Raw genomic sequence first — 20865 nt, forward strand, 5'->3', positions numbered from 1 at the left:
TGCTGCCTTACAGCGCCAGAGATCCAGATTCAATCCTGACTACGCGTGCTGTCTGTGCAGAGTTTGTATGTTCTCCCCGTGACTGCCTGGGTTTTCTTCTGGTGGTTCAGTTTCCTCCCACATTTTAAAGATGAGGTCTGGAGGTAAATTTGCTTTGGTAAAAATGTGCAAATTGTCCCTAGTGTGTAGAATAGTGGTAGTGTACGCAGTAATCGCTGGCCGGTGCAGACATGGTGGGACAAAGGTCCCGTTTCACTGCTGTATCTCTGAAGTAATATAAAGTCCAACTACAGTAGAAGCCCCTGGTCCTTTGGCAGTGTGTGGTCTCCAAGGTAGACACGTACCCAGCATCTGCTTCTGTTCGAGGGGGAGGGCAGCAGCCAGCATGGAGGTCGTGAGTGGCATCTGACCATGGACACGTGGCACAGGCTGGGGCACCTGCAACAGCGGCACAAGAGAGACCCCATTACACAACTCCGAACTCCAGCACGAGTGTGGAATGCCAATGATCAATGGCAAGGAGTGATGCCCCAGAGAATCCATGACAGATCAGCCCACCCCATCAGCGGCTGACCCCAGCACTTGCATCACTTGAACCTGACATGTGATCACTCTCATTCACACGTGCAATGATGATCTATTCAATCATGTTATGTACAACCTTTGCTACTAGAGAGTCGGGGTGGGAGATTGCAGCCTTCACGTGGTCCACCCGGTTTCAAATAATAAAATCAACCCGATTTTATGTCTGAAGGTGCCAGACCCAAAACATCACCCAAACTTTATATCCAGAGATGCTGCCCGACCCAGAATTACTCCAGCAATTTGTGCCTATATTCTTTATTATGGCGAGTCAAACACTCCAGCCTCCAAATAAATCCCTATTCCCATTGTTAATTGATGTTCTACTACAATTTTCTATAACGGAGAGGTTTCTACAAAACATGACTATTGCTAACAGCAGAACTACCTGCACTTTGGTAAAACATTAGAGCAAAACCCTTCCCCACCCACTTAGCCGATTGTTGCCGGAAGTTTAGCCGAAGGCTCCGGGCCAGTACCTGCTGTGGGCTGGGCGGGTGCCGAGTGTGACACACTCCCGGGGTGTATTTATACTGTGGAAGGACCCGCACCATTGGTCCGGACAGCACTGTACGTGGACCGACGGTCTGTGTTCCGATTGTGGCTGCACAGCGATCAGATTGTTTCCAAACAAGGTAAAGAGAGAGGTTAAAAGTGTACAAGTTCACACGTCATAGGAGCAGAATTTAAGCCTTTCAGCCCATCGTGTCTAATCTGCCATTCAATCATGGCTGATCTACAGTATCTTTCCCTCTCAACCCCATTCTACTGCCTTCCCCACCATAATCGGTTTATTATTGGCACTTGTACCAGTCTAACCAGCCAGCAAAGAGACTATACACAATTACAATCATGCCGTCCACATTGCACAGATCTAGGATAAAGGAAATATCATTTAGCACAGGGTAAAGTCCAATTAAAGATAGTTTGAAGGTCTCCAATGAGGTAGATAGGTCTGGACCATTCTCCAGTTGGTGAGAGGACACTTAAGTTGCCTGCTAACAGCTGTGCAGAAACTGTCCCCTAAACTGGAGATACGAGTTTCAGGGACAGTTTCTTCCCAGCTGTTATCAGGCATCTGAACCATCCTATCAACAACTAGAGAACAGTCCTGACCTACCTCAATGGAGACCCACGGACTAAATGTTATTCCCTTTATCATGTATCTGTACACTGTAGATGGCTTGATTGTAACTGATTGTATCCAGTGCTGATTAGCACGCAACAAAGGCACTTCACTGTACCTTGGTCCAACTAAACCCACCCGGGTGGCTGGGACAGAGTGGTGGGAGGCTGCAGGCTACTCACCGACTCTCTGGGCATTGGGGGGCAGCTGGGGAACCTGGGTGGAAGCCTGTCTCATTGTGCTGATGCTGGTGACCCCTCTCCGGGGAGCTCCTCCTCGGTTGGTGGGGACCACGCTGTGGTAGGGGGCTGTAACAACAACATTCACACATTACACAGAAAATAGGACAGCACAGGAATAGGCCCTGCTCTGTCTGTGCCACGATGCAGAGTTAAGCCTCTCAAATGATTTACAGTTGATTAAATAGGGCAGTACCCGAACTGATCCTTTGGCCTGCAATGTCCAATGCCAAGTTAAACTAATCTCCTCTGATCCATATCCCCCCCCATTCCCCGCCCAACCATGTCTCTATCTAAAAGCCTCTTGAACACCACTATCATATTGTCCTCTACAACTACTCCAGCAGCACATTGCAGGCACCCACTAACTTCTGCATATTAAAAAAAAACTTACTCCTGTGCATCCCCTTTAAACATTGCCTCCTTCACCGTTAAGCGACTATGAGTGCCGTGTGCGAGTTTGCACGTTCTCCCTGTGACTGCGTGGGTTTCCTCCCACACTTGAATTAACCCACACGCTGGTTTGTGGGTTACTTCAATTCTAAATAAAGTGTAAGGAGTGGTTATAAAAGTGAGGCAATATAGAACTAATGTGAATGGGTGATCAATGGTTATGTGGACAGGGTAGTCCCAACTCCAAAATAACTAGTCCCTCAATGAGAAACACAAGGGACTGCAAATGCCAGCATCTTAGGCAACTAATAAAGCCCTGGAGGATCTCAGCAAGTCGGACAGCATCTGCGGAGAACATGGACAGGTGACATTTTGGTTCAAGACTTCAGTGAGGAAGGGGTGGACAAGGAACTGCAGATATTGGTTTACAAAAACGAGACAAAGTGCAGGAGTAACTCAGCGGGTCAGGCAGCATCTCTGGAGAACGTGGATAGGTGACGTTTCGGGTGGGGAAAGAGGACTGGACCCTGGGTCTTGCGACTGGGTCACAATTAGGATGCGTTTCGTCCAGGTCAGGAGTTTGACCCTGGTCACAGAGGTCGGGGGGGGGGGGGGGGGGGGGGGGGGGGGTTATCTCTGAATATGGGGCGTTTCAAGGTCACACGTACTTTTCTGACTGGGGATGACTGGAGGTGCTCAGTTAAGAGAAGAGCTCACAGGCAACTGGCCACCAAATGTAGACCGCTGGTGCCGACCCCTCCAGGGATTGCCCTTCACTCCGACCCAACCAATCCAAATAGACCACGCGTTACAGGGCGACACATTGGTGCAGCAGTAGAGTTGCGCCAAAGACCTGGGTTTGATCCTGACTACAGCTGCTGTCTGTTCCAAGTGTATACATGCTGCCATTGATCACGTGGGTTTCCTCCGGGTGCTCCCGCTTCCTCCCACACTCCAAAGATGTATAGGTTCGGAAATTAATTGGCCTCTTTAAAAATTGTAAATTGTCCGTAGTGTGTAGGATAGTGCTTAGCGTATGGGTGTTCACTGGTCAGTGCAGAACTCGGTGGGCTGAAGGGCCTGTTTCCACGCTGTATCTCTAAAGTCTAAGAGCCAATCAGGCCCATCCAAGCTCGGATCCCAAATAAACACCCAACCAGGACAATCCAACCCCTAACTCGATGCAAACCTCGAAGCCCAACACTGACCGACCAGGCTCAGTGTGTGTGGAGCTGTGGGATCAGGCACCGAGACACCTCCTCGCACCATGGGGGGGCACTCACAGATCAGAGTCAAATGCAAAACACAACCACGGAGGAAAACAAAGGGCATCTCAAGTTCAAACACAAAAGAGATAAACAAAGACACTGGAGGCCATTCTACCCATTGTGCCTACTCTGCTATTCTCCATAATGGCTGACCCACCACCACCTTCCTGGTCCAATCCCATGTCCCTTGATTCCCTTCGCATAAATTTTTTAAAATAAAGTCCGAGGTGTACAGCACAGAAACAGTCCCTTCGACCAAAATCCATGCCGACCAATATGCCCATTTACACTATTCCCATTTCTTCCATAATCCCTGTATTTCTTGCGTATATCCAAGTGTTTTTAGACACTGACTGTACACACTTCTACCACTTCCTCTGGCAGCTCGTTCCATACACCCACCACCCTCAATGAAAAAGTTGCCCCTCAGGCTCCTATTAAATCATTCCAATCTCACCGTAAACCATTGTCCTCTGGTCCTGAATTCCCCCAATGTTTGTAAAAGGCTCTGCATTCACCATGTCTTCTATTCTGTATGACCCTGACTTTCTAAGAGAAAGTCGGCGTATATGGAATGCATGCCAGAGGAGATAGTTGAGGCAGGTACAACAAAAACACTCAAAAGTTGCTTGGACAGGGACATGGACAGGAAAGGTTTAGAGGGATATGGGCCAAATGCAAGTGAATAGAACTTGCTTAGATGAAATATATTAGATGGACGAGTTGGGCCTAAGGGCTCATTTTGTGTTGTTTGAAACTATGAATATGTTGTTTCTTCTCTCTCTCCTGAATAGAGAATTCCAAACATTCACCGTCCCCGGTGAAGTAATTTCTCATCATCTCCAACAACATATCCCTTTTCTTAAAGATCTCCCCTACTTCTAGACATGCCTGCTGGGGGACAAACATCACTTTCCCCAACTGTGAATCGTAAACCCATTTTAGACCAGGAAATATACTCCATTCCCAAGGTAGAATCAAGGGATTGCAGATGCTGATTTACACAAAATAACACAAAGTGTTGGAGTAACTCAGCAGGTCAGGCAGCATCCCTGGAGAACATGAATAGGTGACGTTTCAAATTGGGATGTAAAGAAGGGTCCTGACCCGAAACATCACCTAGTCTCATTTATTTATTGTCACATGTACTGAGGTACAGTGAAAAGCTCTGTTTTGTGCTCTACTGTCAGCGAAAAGACACTACACGTTTATAATCAAGCTGTCCACAGATCCAGGATAAAGTGAAGAACATTTAGTGTACAATAAAGTCCAGTAAGGTTCAATGTAAGGTAGTTCAAAGGTCTTCAATTAGGTATATTGTAGGACATGACCACTCTCTAGTTGGTGATAAGACAGTTCAGTTGCCCGATAACAGCTGGGAAGAAACTGTCCACGTTCTCTAGAGATGCTGCCCGACTCCTTGAGTTACTCCAGCACTGTGTGTTCCTTCTCCATTCCCTTTCTAGCTTGCAATGCAATCAGACTGGATTGTGGTGAAAGGCAGCCCTCTGGTGGCGTTTTTACAATCCACTCGAAAGATTTAAATGGCTCCAACTTTCCTGGATTAGCTTCTGAAAGTGGTCCAGTTTTGAGATACATCATGGAAACAGCCCTTCAGCCCACCGGGTTCACATCGACCAATAATCGCCCCATGCACTAGTTCCATCCTACAGTCTAGGGACAATTTACAGAAGCCAATTATTAACCTATAAACCCGTGTAGGAAGGAACTGCAGGTGCTGATTTACACCAGATAGACACACAACGCTGGAGTAACTCAGCAGGTCAGGCAGCATCTCTGGAGAAAAAGAATAGGTGATATTTTGGGTGTGAAGGGTTCCGACCCAAAACATCACCTATTCTTTCTCTCCTGAGATGCTGTCTGACTCGCTGGTTCACACAAGCATTGTGTCAAACCGACAAACCTGCAAGTCTTTGGAATGGAGGTGAAAACCAGAGCACCCAGAGAAAACCCACATTCGCAGGGAAAACATGCATATTCCATATAGACAGCACCTGTAGTCAGTGTCGAACTCAAGTCTTTGGCACTACAAGGCAGTAACTGCACCGCTGCGCTAAGGAACCATCCCCCAACAGTCAGGTAATCTAGAATGCGGGCCTGGATTTTAGTGGTGAGAATAATAGGGAATTGTATTCACTGTGGCAATTACAGGGGAAAACTCTAGTCCAGCATTAATCACAGATACTGACCTCCCCACCATCAAAGGGATCTACAGGAGGCAATGCTCCATAAAGGCAGCCAGCAATAAAGACCCGCACCATACGGGCTATGCTGACCTCACTCATGCCATCGGGAAAAAGGTACAGGAGCCTGAAAACAATGACCTCCGGGTTCAGGAATAGCTTCTTCCCAATAACCATCAGCTGTTATCAGGCAACTGAACCATCCTATCATCAACTAGAGACTGGTCCTGATCTACCATCTACCTCATTGGAAACCCTTGGACCATCTTCAATTGAACTGTACCTTGCACTAAATGGTATTCCATTTATCCCGTATCGATACACCATGGATCGTAAACATGTATATTCTTTCCACTGACTGGATAGCATGCAACAAAGAGCTTTTCACTGTACCTTGGTACACGTGACAATAAACTAAACTAAACATCAGGCATGTGAACACTGCACAATATTAACCTCAGCAACTGTGGCCCATGTCTTTGGTTGCACTATGGACCAGTTTTGCACTATCACGGGTACCTACAGTAGTACTACAGTTATTAAATTGTTGAAATATTGAGTATATTTATCAGTGTGTTATTGCGTTTCAGGCCTTTTAAGCTGCAGCAAGAAAGAATCTCGTTGTTCTGATGACAGTACATATGACACACACAAGGAACTGCAGATGCTAGAATCTTGTGTAAAACACAAAATATTGGAGTAAATCCGCTGATCAGGCAGTATCTTTGGAGGTTTGTGGACAGGCAACATTTCAGGTCGGGACCCTTCTCCAGTCTGAAGGAGAGTCCTGGTCTGAAACATCACCCATCCATGTCCTCCAGAGACGGTGCCTGACCCGCTGAGTTACTCAAGCACTCTGTATTCCTGACATAATCAGAGAGAAATCCTGCATCTTAAAGCCGATTTTCACCAAAGAACAGCAGTCACCAGAATGCCCAACATTTAACAGTTTATTCTTCATCATTCTGACCTAACCAGAAGTGCACATTCTAATCTTTAAATAGGTTTTACAGAACGATCATGAAAAACGTTAATGAAATCTGTGCTGTGTCCCGCTTGCTTGCTGGCCGAGGGTTCGTTAACAGGGTTGGCTGCTCAGCCTAGTTTGGCGAAGTCAAGGCAGCTGAATTCAGAGATCCTCGCGATCTTACAGCTGAAAATAACCAGTTGGAGAAGGGAATGTTTGTGCCAAGCATTTCGGAACACTTGGAATTTGTGCGTGTGTTTTAAAAAAACAAAAGTATTGTTATTTTGTGGAGAGTTACTCTCTCTCTCTCACTCTCTCTATACGGGTAAGTAGTCAGGCTGCATCGAACCGTTACTCACTAGGAGGGCGGATAGGGTGCGCAGTCCAACGCTGGGATGGGCGGATGGGAGTCACCGGAGAGGCAGCGTAATATGCAGTCCGGTTCTGAACCTGTGGACACAAAAATGGACGATGCAAAGTGGCTGGAGTAACACAGCGGGTCAGGCAGAATCTGTGTAGAACATGGACAGGCAACATCTTGGGTCGGGAACTTCATTGATTGGAGTGGGACGGGGGAGAAGGAAGAAAGCTAGAAAACAGAAGTGTGGACAGGGCAAAGCCTGTCAAGTGAAAGGTGGATACAGGAGAGAGGAGTTGTAATGGGCAGACGGTTGGACAAAGGCTAGATAGGAGAAGGGCTGTGAGATAAGGTGTGAAAAGTGAAGACTGAGGAAGTGATGTAGGTGGAAGGTGGATTGGTGCGGGAGGAATGAGTGCAACACAGGAAAGAGAGGGAGGGGAAAAAGATGGGGAAAAAGGGGTAGGGTGGTATGTTTGTAGGTTAGTTACCTAAACGTTGCAAACTCAACGTTCATACCGTTGGGTTGTAAGCTGCCCAAGCTGAATACAAGGTGCTGGTCCTCCAGTTTGTGTGTTGCCTCACTCGGGCAATGGAGGAGGACCAGGACAGAAAGGTCGATGTAGGAATGGGAAGGGAGTAAGGTTAACACTGACCAATGGGAACAGAGACACAACGCTCTCCCATTCACAAGACTTGCTCCGTACTTAAAGCAACTCATTCACCTTCCACTTCAAAAATAATCAGAACAGGAGACCAGAATCCTGCAACTTAACACAGGATTTTACTTAGGAATAGCCATCCCCAAAATGCCCGAACCAATCATTGACTCCATCTATATATCACACTGCCTCGGGAAAGCAGTCAACATAATCAAGTGACTTGTGTAGGAAGGAACTGCAGAAACTGGTTTAAACCAAAGATAGACACATAATGCTGGAGTAACACAGCACGACAGGCAGCATCTCTGGAGAGAAGGAATGGGCAACGTTTCAGGCCGAGACCCTTCTTCAGACTGAAGAGGAGTCTCGACCCGAAAAGCCATCCATTCCTTCTCTCCAGAGATGCTGCCTGTCCCGCTGAGTTACTCCAGCATTTTGTGTCTATCATCAGAGACTTGTCCCACCCCAGCCATTCCTCCTCCCTGCTCCCATCCAACAGACAGGCTAAACAGCGAGAATCTTTATCCCCGGGCTGGAAGTGTCAAAGACTAGAGGGAATAGCTTTAAGGTGAGAGGGACAAAGTTAAAGGAGATGTGCAGGGCACATTTTTCCAATCTACACACACAGGATGGTGGTGGAGGCAGATACGTTAGTGGCATTTAAACGGATAGGCACATGCAAATGGAGGGGTATGGATCACATGCAGGCAGCAGAGGCTAGTTTACCTCGACATCATGTGGGACAAATGGTCTGTTCCAGTGCTGTACTATTTTTACTGTTTTATGAAGAAGTGGGGAATGTTATATTTGGGCCAAATTGGTTATACTGTAACACTACTATTTTGTTGGGATACGAGAATACCATTGAAAAATCAGTGGTGGGCAAATTAATGGAAAAGATACTTAGAGATAATATATATAAGCATCTAGATAAACAGGGTATGATTAGGAACAGTCAACATGGATTTGTGCCTGGAAGATCATGTTTGACTAATCTTCTTGATTTTTTGAAGAGGTTACTAGGGAAATTGATGAGGGTAAAGCAGTGGATGTTGTCTATATGGACTTTAGTAAGGCCTTTACAAGGTTCCTCATGGAAGGTTGGTTAAGAAGGTTGAACTGTTGGGTATAAATGCAGGAATAGCAAGATGGATTCAACAGTGGCTGAATGGGAGAAGCCAGAGGGTAATGGTGGATGGCTGTTTATCGGGTTGGAGGCAGGTGACTAGTGTGGTGCCTCAGGGATCTGTGTTGGGTCCTTTGTTGTTTGTCATGTACATCAATGATCTGGATGAAGGTGTGGTAAATTGGATTAGTAAGTATGCAGATGATACCAAGATAGGGAGTGTTGTGGATAATGAAGAGGATTTCCAAAGTCTACAGAGTGATTTAGGCCATTTGGAAAAATGGGCTGAAAGATGGCAGATGGAGTTTAATGCTGATAAATGTGAGGTGCTACACCTTGGCAGGACAAATCAAAATAGGACGTACATGGTAAATGGTAGGGAATTGAAGAATACAGTTGAACAGAGGGATCTGGGTATAACCGTGCATAGTTCCTTGAAGGTGGAATCTCATATAGATAGGGTGGTAAAGAAAGCTTTTGGTATGTTAGCCTTTATAAATCAGAGCATTGAGTATAGAAGCTGGGATGTAATGTTAAAATTGTACAAGGCATTGGTGAGACCAAATCTGGAGTATGGTGTACAATTTTGGTCGCCCAATTATAGGAAGGATGTCAACAAAATAGAGAGAGTACAGAGGAGATTTACTAGAATGTTGCCTGGGTTTCAACAACTAAGTTACAGAGATAGGTTGAATAAGTTAGGTCTTTATTCTCTGGAGCGGAGAAGGTTAAGGGGGGACCTGATAGAGGTCTTTAAAATGATGAGAGGGATAGACAGAGTTGATTTGGACAAGCTTTTCCCTTTGAGAATAGGGAAGATTCAAACAAGAGGACATGACTTCAGAATTAAGGGACAGAAGTTTAGGGGTAATATGATGGGGAACTTCTTTACTCAGAGAGTGGTAGCGGTGTGGAATGAGCTTCCAGTGGAAGTGGTGGAGGCAAGTTCATAGGCATAATTTAAAAATAAATTGGATAGGCATATGGATGAGAAGGGAATGGAGGGTATGGTATGAGTGCAGGCAGGTGGGACTCTCGGCACGGACTTGTAGGGCCGAGATGGCCTGTTTCCGTGCTGTAATTGTTATATGGTTATATGTTACATGGTTAAATCACTTTGGAAATCAACAAGCGGAAAAAAGCTGTCTTGAGGAAAAAAGAGTTTTGGGGGAAATCTTTGTCCATGTGATCTGCCCAACTCCCAACTTATTTCTGCCCCCCCCCCCCCATCCCCCCTTCAATTTACCTGGGGTAGATTGGGCATGAAGTATCCAGAAGGGGGCAGGTGTTGGAAGGATCCGACCAGCGGGCTAGGCAGCGCCCTGACATTGGCCAGGCGCTGTATGTACTGGTTGGTGAGGTGGACCTTGCGTTCCTCCTTGCGTTGGGCCAGGGCCACGTATAGGGGCTTGGTGCTGACGATGCGCCCATTCATCTCCGTCACAGCCTTGGTGGCCTCCTCTGGCGAGGAGAAGCAGACAAAACCAAAGCCTTTGCTGCGAGTTCCGTCCGTCATCACCTAGCAAGGCAACGCAGGTTAGAGTCTAACCCAGGGCCGGACAGAGCCCACCTCTCCACCCCCACGGAGCAGGAACACACAAGCCAGCCTTGCCCTCCTCCAGTGCTGGAGTAACTCCCCCATGAAGGGGGATTCACGGCTGGTACCTTTGCGTTGGTGATAGCTTCATACGGAGAGAACTCCTTAGTCACGCAACTCGGTGCTGGCTCAGGCAGCATCTCCGGAGAACATGGATAGTTGATGTTACAGGTAGAGACTCATCTTTAGTGTCTTCTTTAATAATCTTCAGATTGCTGCCGCACAGCACCAGAGTCCCAGGCTCAATCCTGACTATGGGTGCAGTCCGTTTGGAGTATGTACGTTTTCCCTGTAACCGTGTGGGTTTTCTCCGGGTGCTCTGGTTTCCTCCCACATTTCAAAATACATGCTGGTTTCTACATTAATTGACCTTGGGTTTTTTTTATTGTTTTTTAAAAATTGTAAATTGTCCCTAGTATGTAGGATAGAACTAGTGTATAGGGTGATCGCTGGTCTGTGTGGACTAGATGGGCCGCAGGGTCTATTTCCACCCTGTCCCAACCCGAAACCTCACCTGACCAAGTTGTCCAGAGATGATGCCTGACCTGCCGAGTTACTCCAGCACTGTGTTGTCTAGGTAACAGTCCACGAGTTCCTGGCCATAACCAGTCGCCTCAAGTTGTTAAACTTGTTTTGCAACATGTAGCCAGTTTCCCAGTACCTTCTAGAAGAGGGTGGGGGAGGGGGGTGGAATTCATGGTTGGTACCTTTGCACTGGTTATAGTTCCATACGGGGAGAACTCCTTCCTCAGACATTCATCATCGATCCCATCGTCTAGATTTTTCACGTAGAGGTTCACTCCCTTAGGACCAAGGACCAGAAGATGCGTCAGTGCCCCAGGAACAGGGCAACATGTGCCCCAGCGCTGCCTCGCTCCCCAATCCACCCAAGTTTCTCCCATTGCCAAAGCCATGATCATGTTGAATGGCAGGGCAGGCTAGAGGGGCCGAGTGGCCTGTTCCCATTCCCTCCCACTCACCTGATAGCGACTGTTCCGCTCCTGTTTTATCAGATCAAACTTGCGACGCAACTCACTCTGACGCTCCGCCTTCTTCTGGGCCCGGCCGACATACACCGCCCGGCTGTTGATTTCCTTGCCATTCATCTTGGCCACGGCCTGGAGATGTCAAAGAGCCGCGAGTCAGGACGAGAGGGAGAGGACTTGCACTGCAGAACATGGTCATCGTGGAATCCCATCAGCTTCGACCATCTACTCCAACTCAGTGAAATATCAAACCTTGGCCCAGGGTTTCAGGGGGGCTGGCTCCGCAGTGCAGACACGGTCAAAGCCATGAAAATGAAGAGTTTCCTAAAAGTTTAGGAGTGCTCTCGGGAGAGGTTGGACAGGCTAGGACTTGATTCCTTGGACAGGAGGAGGCAGAGGGTGTTCTAATAGAGGTGTATAAAATCGTGAGGGGAACAGATAGGGTGAATGTACAGAGTCTTTTAGAGTAAGGGAATCAAGAATCAGAGGACAGGCTTATGGTGAGAGGAGCAAGGTTTAATAGGAACACAAGAGGCAACATTTTCACAGAGGGTATTTGGAACGAGCCGTCAGGGGAGTTAGAAACAAGGAGGTACAGATGCTGGCTTACACGGGCAAACTGCCCACCAGAGATCTCACCTTGAGGGCATCTTCATGCTTCTCGAAGTTGACGAAGCCAAAGCCCCTGCAACGTCCGTGTTGGTCCGTCATCACCCGGACACTCAGCGTCTTTCCTTCAACCAGGGAGATGTACTCTGTGTCAGTCACACAATGTTAATAGCCACGGGAGCTGGTGGGGTGGGAGACAGGTCCTCCCTTCCTCCACAATATCCCACCCCCATGGTCACCACCCCACCTCTGTCAGCCACAGACTCTTCAGACCCCAGCCCCAGGCAAAATCCCTCCCATCCTCCATCCCAGCCACCGAGATACAAGGAGGAAGTCTTCAACAGGTGTACGGTGAAAAGCATATTGATTGGTTTCGCCACGGCCTCAAGTCGCTCAAACCTAGGAGGTTACAAAAAGCGGTGAACACTACCTAGTCTATTTTGGGTACTGACCTCCCCACCATCATACAGATCTACAGAAGGCACCGACTCAGAAAGGCAGCCATCATCATCATCAATGACCCACACCACCCTGGCCATGCTCTCCTTTCCCTCCTACCATCAGGAAAGTGGCACAGGAGTCAGAAAACCATGACCTCCATGTTCAGGAACAGCTTCTTTCCAACAAACATCAGGTAATTAAACACTACAAATGCTAACTAAACCATTCCTTCTCTTCAGATATGCAGCCTGTGCTGCTGAGTTAGGCAGGGGGGGGGGAGGGAAGAAAGATTTACTAGGAATCCAAGGGGTAACTTTAAAAAAAAAAAACAAAGGGTAGTGGGTGTATTGAACGAGCTGCTGGAGGAGGTAGTTGAGGCAGGTACTATCAGAACATTTAAGAGATATTTAGGAAGGTACATGGATAGGATCGGTTTATAGAGATATGGGCAATATACAGGCAGGGCTAGTGTAGATGGGGCATGTTGGTCGCAGTAGGTAAGTTGGGATGAAGGGACTGTTCCACACTGTACGACTATAACATCATTGATCTTCTGTGTCAAGGTGGTTAAATGGAGGTCTAGGTCGAAGGTCAGGAGGGGGACGATAGAGCACAAACATCCAAACTGACCAAAGACATTGAAGATCTCCCGTAGTCTGCCGCTGCTCATGTCCTCGCCAAAGTTCTTGATGTAGATGTTGGTGTACTCCAAAGCCTTGCTACCAAACTCTGCTTCCCGCTCCTTGTGGGATTTGAAGTGTCCGACAAACCTTTTTACAAACACAACATCCAAATTAGTCATTTACAAATGAAGGAAACCATAAATAACTCAATTACAGACAATTGTTAACATTCCGAAGGATAGGAAAACCGGAGGTCATGTAGTTACAACTTTAGATCTTGTTTCATTGGCATCCTTAGTTTAGTGTCACGTGCCCAAGGAACAGTGAAGAACTTTTTGTTACGTGCTATCCAATAAGTTTGAAAGACCATACATGATTACAATCAGCCATCCACAGTGTACAGATACAGGATAAAGGGAATGAAGTTCAGTGCAAGACAAATTCCTGTAAGTCTAATTAAAGATAGTCCGAGGGTCTCCAATGAGGTAGATGGTAGTTCAGGACCTCTCGCTAGTTGGTGAAAGGATGGTTCAGTTGCCTGCTAACAGCTGGGAAGAAACTACCCGAATGTGCAGGTGTGTGTGTACCTCTTGCCTGATGGGAAAGGGGAGAAAGGGGTGATACTGCTCCTTGATGATGTTGGTGGCCTTGCCAGGGCAGCGTGAAATGTAGATGGAGTCAATGGAAGGGAGGTTGGCTTGCGTGATGGTCTGGGCTATGTCCACAACTCTCAGCAATTTCTTGCCTTCATGGTATCTCCACCCAATGGCATCTCAAAAGGTACGAATCGGAAGTGGATCAGCCAATCGACTAATTGGGAATCCCAATGACTCACTAAGATGGACCTCGCTTCCAACTTCCCCTGAAACTCACCGGGTTCTGCTCTTTGCACGCTCTTGAAACTTACCAGGTTGAGTGGAAAATGTATTCTATTGGATAACAGCCTGGTGATAATTACACTGGCCACACAGCCACAGTGTAACAAGTAAAAAAGGAACACAAATTCTGGAGATTTGAAATAAACAGTCATAAAAAAAGTCATCGACTAGACGGCATAGTTTAAAGGCCAGAGGGGGAAGTTTAAGGCAGAGATTTACGGGTTCTTGATTAGCAAGGGTGTCAAGAGTTATGGGGAGAAGGCAGGAAAATATGGTTGAGAGGGAAAGATAGACCAGCCATGATTGAATGGAGTAGACAATGGGCTGAATGGCCTAACTCTGCTACGATGACTTACCAAGTTTAAAGGAGATGTGCAAGGCAAGTTAATTTTGAACACAGAGGGTGGCGAGTGCTGCCAGGGGTGGTGGTGGTGGAGGCAGATGCAATAGTGGTGTTTACTAGGCTTTTAGAAAGGCACTTTGATATGCAGTGAATGGAGGGATGTCGGTCACATGCAGGCAACGCAAATGAGTTTAACTTGGCATCATGTTTGGAATGGACAAGATGGGCCAAAGGGGCTGTTTCTTTGTTCCATCGACCACATTTACCAGCTCACTGCAAATGTGAAAATGGGGCAGGCAGGTTAGTTATTATTCTTATAAAAACCCTGCATCGGAATAGGGAATGTCAGCTGCAAACGCTTGCACATCCAGTCCTCCTAGAGATCTCACCAAAAGGATTAAAAACCAACCTCATTTAGTTTGCAAAACACAAGCACACTGGATGCAAATTCAGGAGCAACTGCATTTGTTAGCAACTGGTTTCAGTTTGCTCAACTTGCAGCATACCGGAGGGAGTACACTCCACTAAAGTCACCTCGACACAGTGGACAGGCCTGACCAACACCCATGGCTGGAGGTGCATGCAGGATGTCTCGATGGATCTGTGCGAGGAGATTGATCTTCCCAAGCCTTCCCCAGCCAGACCACCAGAGACATCTCCACACCGCTACCTTCAAGTCGAAACAAAGAACTGCAGAAGCTGGTTTATACCAAAGATAGACACTGGAGTAACTCGACGGGTCAGGCAGCATCTCTGGAAAAAAATAGGATGGGTGATGCTTCAGACTGAAAATTACTTTCAAACAAAGTGGCACAGAGGCACAGCGGGTAGAGCCGTTGCCTCACAGCACCAGAGACCAGGGTTGGATGTTGACGTAGGGTGCTGTCTGGGTGGTGTTTGCATGTTCTCCCTGCAACCATGCGGGTTTCCTCCAGGTGCTTCAGTTTCCTCCCACATCCCAAAGATGCGTGGGTTTGGGAGTTAATTGGCCCTCTGTAAATTGCTCCCAGTGTGTAGGGAGTTGATTAGAAATGGGATAACATGGAATCAGTGAGACTCAGTGGGCCATTTCCAAGCTGTATCCTTCAATTCCATTGACAGTTGCCGAGAATTTTGGAACCACTCAGGCCAGGCAGCATCCGCGGAGAGGGAAGCAGGAGTTGGCATTTCAGGTCAATGGATTTTTGTCGGAATTGGAGAAGCTTTATTTGTTAGTTTTGGTGATACATGAAGTGCTGGAGTAACTCAGCGGGCCAGGCAGCATTCTCTGGAGAACATGGATGCATTCTCTCCACTGATGCTGCCAGACCCACTAAGTTACTCCAGCACTTTATCCGTTTCTGGTCTTCAGCCGGGTCCAATTATATATTGGATAATTTTATGCACCCAGTATATTTAGGAAAAAAAATTGCAGAGTTATCTTTTATAAGGAAATCACATCAGAGCGCAACCTCAGAGGATCTAGAAACAAATGATATTCTGGAGACAGCCTGTGGTGGCCCCCACATTCTCTCCCCTCCCCACCACAGAACAAGGCTTACACTTTCCGGTCATTGAGCAACATCCCGTTCATGGTATTAATCGCTCGGCTGGCAGCTTCTTGCGTCTCAAAATGAACAAAGCCGTATCCTTTTGATCCACTCTCATCACCGACTACCTGCAAGAGAGGGAGCAGAACTTCCAGATGAACCGATGGAAAGGTGGACCATTCACCCTCTCATTTACCAGAGAACTACTAAACATTTCTGACAATCCCCTTCCATAATTCTATCCTTCTAATTCCAGACGGGAACGTTCAAAGGTTTCCCCGTTCCCTTCTCCAAATCCCCACACCTTGGACTAACTAATTAGACTTTATCGAGCATTAAAGGTTATTCCCATTATCCTATCATTTACACCGTGGACGGCTCGATTGCAATTATGATTAGTCTTTCCGCTGACCGGATAGCACAGAACAAAAAAGCTTTTCACTGTACCTCGATACAAGTGACAATGAACTAAACCAAACCCTTGCACTCTTGGATTCTGGCCTTCATTGGGCTGGGTAACGTGTATAGAAGTTACTATGTTATGGTAAAGTTGTACAAGACCTTGGCGAGGACACATTTGAAGCAATATGGTCAGTTTTCATTATAGCTGCTGCAGGAGGGATGTCATCGGGCTGGAAAGAGTGCAGAGAAGATTTAGGAGGCGGTTGCCAGGACCCGAGGCACTTTGTTACAGGGTAGGATTGTATTCCTTGGAGCGCAGGAGGCCAAGGGGTGATCTTGCAGAGCATACAAGATCACGAGGGGGCTAGGGCGAATGCACATTTTTCTCAGGGAGGGGGAATCAAGAACTAAAGGGCAGAGGTGAAGGGGAAAAGATTTAATAGGAATCTAAGGGGCAACTTTTTCCACGCAGTGGGTGATACGTATATGAAGTGAGGCAAAGCAGTCGAGGCAGATATATTTAAGCAAGTCCAATGAATGGTCCCGACCCCACACATCAGCTGTCCATTCCATCTACAGATGGTGCCTGACCTGCTGTATTCCTCCAGTACTTTGTGTTTAGGACAGGTAAATGGAGAGGAAAGGTTAGATGAACCTGGATCAAATGTGGGGAAACGCAACTAGCTTAGATGGGCACTTGGCCAGCATGGATAAATTGGGTCGAAGGGCCCGTTTCCATGCGGTACGAATCTAAATTAGAGCACTTTAGTTTATTATTGTCACATGGTCAGAGATACAGTGAAAAGCATAGGAAGCAAAAAAGGTGTTGGTGGAACCCAAGGGATCAGCCAGCATCAGTGGAAGGAAATGACAGGCATCATTTAGGGTCAGCGTGGAAACAGGTCCTTCAGCCCAACTTACCCACGCTAACCAACATGCCTCATCTATACCAGTCCCATCTGCCTGCATTTGGCCCATATGCCACATACCTATCCAATTGTTTTTGGTTTTTTTAAACATTGTGATAGCACCTGCATCAACTACCTCCCCTGGCAGCTCGTTCCAAACACCCACCACCTTCTGGTAAAAAGTCAGACTGATACTGGTCCTATACAGGCCCATTTTATGAGCATATGACAAGTTGCAATAAAAATGACCAGCACATGCTGGTTTGTATCAAAGAGAGCCACAAAGTGCTGGAGTAACTCAGCAGGTGAGGCAGCATCTTAGGAGAACGTAGACAGGTGACTTTTGCAAGTCAGGATTCTTCTTCAGACAGATTGTAGGGAGGAGGAGCTGGAAGCAAGAAAGGACCAGGACAATCAGGGACAAATGTTGTCGGCGTTGAGGACAAATCTGGTCTTCAGACTGATGCTGGTCCTATACACATCCAGGTGAATCTTTGGTCCAGTGGAAACTCTGGTGGTACACATCCCTCCATAGGCTCCAGTGGTACATGTACCCCTCGCAGGGTCCTACCTTGCAGGACAGGATGTTTCCAAAGGCGGAGAAGGTGTCATACAAGGCCTTGTTGTCAATGGACTCGTCCAGGTTTTTGATGAAGATGTTGCCCACACCAGACTTGCGCAGGGAGGGGTCACGCTGGGACCACATGATGCGGACAGGCCGGCCTTTGATCACCTCGAAATTCATGGTGTCCAGGGCACGTTCGGCTGGGGACGGAGAGAGGAGAGTTACTGTCCCTGCAGAGTTACATAATTTGGTTTAGAGATACAGCGTGGAAACAGGCACTACGGCCCACCCATTCCTCACTGACCAGCGATCAAAGTCTATCCTACACACCTGGGACAAATTGACCAAAGCCAATTAACCTACAAACCTGCACGTACTTAGAATGTGGGAGGAAACCGGAGCACACAGAGGAAACCCACGCGGTTACTAACTCCATACAGACAGCACCCACAGTTAGGATCAAACCCAGTTCTCTGGCACCACGAGGCAGCACTGCGCCTACAGAGTAACAGTTATTCTGAAAATGCATCACTTCACTAACGCAATCCATCAGTCCATCACAGCGTTTTATAGCAGAGGCCTACTGTAGATTTGGAAAATCACACAGCGCCAAAATAGGCCGCTCAGTCCAACTCAACCATGCTGCCCATCTATGCCAAACCCATATCCCACTAAACCTTTCCTATCCATGTATCTGTCCAAATTGATTTTAAAGATTGTGTTTGTACCTAACTTTAGGATTGTTTGGGAGTTTTTTTCTTTGGCATGTAGGAGGCCGAGATTCTAAAACTAGAGGCCATAGGCTTAAGGTGAGAGGGGAGAGATTTCAGAGGGACCTCAGGGCAACTTTTTCTACCCAGAATGAACTGCCAGAGGAACCTATGGAATCAGATAAATTAGCTTACAAAAGATATTTGGACAGATATGTGGATAGGAAGGGTCTAGAGGGAATTGGGCTAAATCAGACTAGCCCAGTATGCCAACTTGGTCAGCATGGATGAGGTGGGCTGAATGACTTGTTTCTGTGCTGTTCAGCTCTGTGAAACTCTCACTAACTACATTTAATTACTTGAATTTAAGTTTCTATTTGGGATTCAAACTCATGGCTCTGGATCAGTAGCCAAAACCTCCAGCTGCTAGCCCAGCAACTTGCCTCCACGCCTGTGCTCACTCACCATCTGCAGGCTGCTGGAAGTTGATGTAAGCGTAGCCCAGGGATCGCCGGGTGACCATATCACGGCACACACGGATAGACATGATGGGCCCAGCGGGAGAGAACTTCTCATACAACATGGCTTCCGTGACATCCTGGTGCAGGTCTCCGACATAGAGAGAGGCCATGGGGTAGCTGGGTGCAGTCGCATTCATCTTGGTGCTGGCAACGTTCTGTGGGGAGTTTCAACAGAACAAGTGATTGGTGCAGGAAAGGAGGTGTCCCTCTAATCACAGTTACCGCACCACTGGAGAGCAGAACTGGGAAACTATTTCCCCACCTTCCAATCTCCATCAACATCTCATGGGTCACCTCTGACCAAACCTTCTCATGGGACCAATCAGTGGGCACAAGAACGGGCCAACATCTGGATGTCCTGTAGTCATTGACTTAGAGTCACACAGGCCCTTTGGCCCAACCTGCTCATGCTGACCAACATGCCCCATCTACACTAGTCCCACCTGTCTGCATTTGGCCCATATCCCTCTAAACTATCCTATCCATGTACCTGCCCAAATATTTATTAAATGTAGCGATAGTACCTGCCTCAACCACATCCTTTGGCACCTTATCCCACCACCCTGTGTAAAAAAAGCCTTTAGGTTCCTATTAAATCCCCACCCTCCCCACCACCACCTTAAGACTTGAGAGGATTAGTGAGGGGCAATGGTCTGATTATATTTAATTTTGTTAATTTACAGAAGGTAGCCATATCTCAGAGGGTTATTCCCATCTATATAGGCCCTAATCTTACTGGTTTTCTGTGCCATTTTAGGGGGCTCTTAAAAATCAGTCATTTGCCGAGTCTGGATGCACATACAGGATACTTCCCTCCCCACCACACCCTGTACACTGCCTCTGGGACACCCTCCTTTGGAGAAAGCACCAGGAGGTAGAATACAAACCTGGAAAAGTTTGGGGAGATGGTGGGACAAGTGAACTTGCGTCTGGTCGCCCCTCCTCCTCTCCTCCTCTCCTAACGCCCCCACCCTTACTCCTCCAACCCTTAGCATCCACAACAGAGATAAACTATCACAAATAGTTAAGAGGTAACGCTTCCTCCTCTCGCCCGGTTTTTGTCAGGGACACAGAACCAAGGCTTCCGACACACAGGGTCCCAATACAAGATAGGACCAAGGCCCAACGCAACACCAAATATAACGTGAATTTGGTGACCATTCACCATTGTTCAAGACTTCAAGTGACCCACCACAAGCCCATCCGCCGCCTTTCCACGGAGAATTCACCACCTTCCCCGGGGCCCGCGTTACAGCCGGGACAAGGGGGCGCAGAGCAACGCTGCTCTCCTTTCCCAGCTTTCAACCCACCCGGGTCAGATTGACCGGGCCAGCCCGGCTCCTGTTGACTCCCCCGAGGAATCTCCGGGGTAGGGGACGGCTCCAGTCTACGATTATGGGGCCCTCGGAATCATAGTGTCTCATTCCTTACCTCCGCGTGCGATCTTTTCCTCCACTCTCTCTTTTTTGGGTGAGATTATATTTTAATGTAGCGGACACGAACCCCCCTATAACTGTTTATAAAGTCCACAGAACCGCGCGTAATAACGCAGGCATCAACTCAATGGTTGGGGAGAGAAGAGATAGGGTGAGATAGGATAGGATATCTGTAACTCCCCTCCAATTACATCCAAAACCTTCTACACGGATCCCCGCACCTTGATTGGAAGGAATTATAATTATATTTGGGGATAAGTCTGTCCATTTACAGTAGCCAGGATTGTATTTACAAACAGTGGATAGATATATATTTTTGGTGACGTGTCCAAATGGCGAGACTGTTCCATAAAGCTGGTGGTGATCCGGCTTGGACTGTTCGGCCACACACA

General features: G+C 47.3%; 1 protein-coding gene across 1 annotated transcript in view; it reads right to left on the minus strand.

Annotated features, from left to right (window-relative positions):
- Window positions 1-19504, minus strand: part of LOC129707353 (embryonic polyadenylate-binding protein-like) — a 27845-nt gene extending 8341 nt beyond the window's left edge. The window contains exons 1-11 of the mRNA XM_055652328.1: window positions 17813-19504; window positions 15944-16059; window positions 13189-13328; window positions 12148-12242; window positions 11503-11640; window positions 11230-11325; window positions 10172-10444; window positions 7139-7229; window positions 1891-2016; window positions 1062-1186; window positions 345-438 (exon numbers count right to left, since the gene is read on the minus strand). Of these exons, the coding sequence (XP_055508303.1) occupies window positions 345-438; window positions 1062-1186; window positions 1891-2016; window positions 7139-7229; window positions 10172-10444; window positions 11230-11325; window positions 11503-11640; window positions 12148-12242; window positions 13189-13328; window positions 15944-16059; window positions 17813-17986 (1468 nt within the window). The 5' untranslated portion in view covers window positions 17987-19504. The remainder of the gene's footprint in view (window positions 1-344; window positions 439-1061; window positions 1187-1890; window positions 2017-7138; window positions 7230-10171; window positions 10445-11229; window positions 11326-11502; window positions 11641-12147; window positions 12243-13188; window positions 13329-15943; window positions 16060-17812) is intronic.
- Window positions 19505-20865: the final 1361 nt, after the last annotated feature.

Source organism: Leucoraja erinacea, chromosome 21 (assembly GCF_028641065.1).
Source record: "Leucoraja erinacea ecotype New England chromosome 21, Leri_hhj_1, whole genome shotgun sequence".
Classification (NCBI taxonomy): domain Eukaryota; kingdom Metazoa; phylum Chordata; class Chondrichthyes; order Rajiformes; family Rajidae; genus Leucoraja; species Leucoraja erinaceus.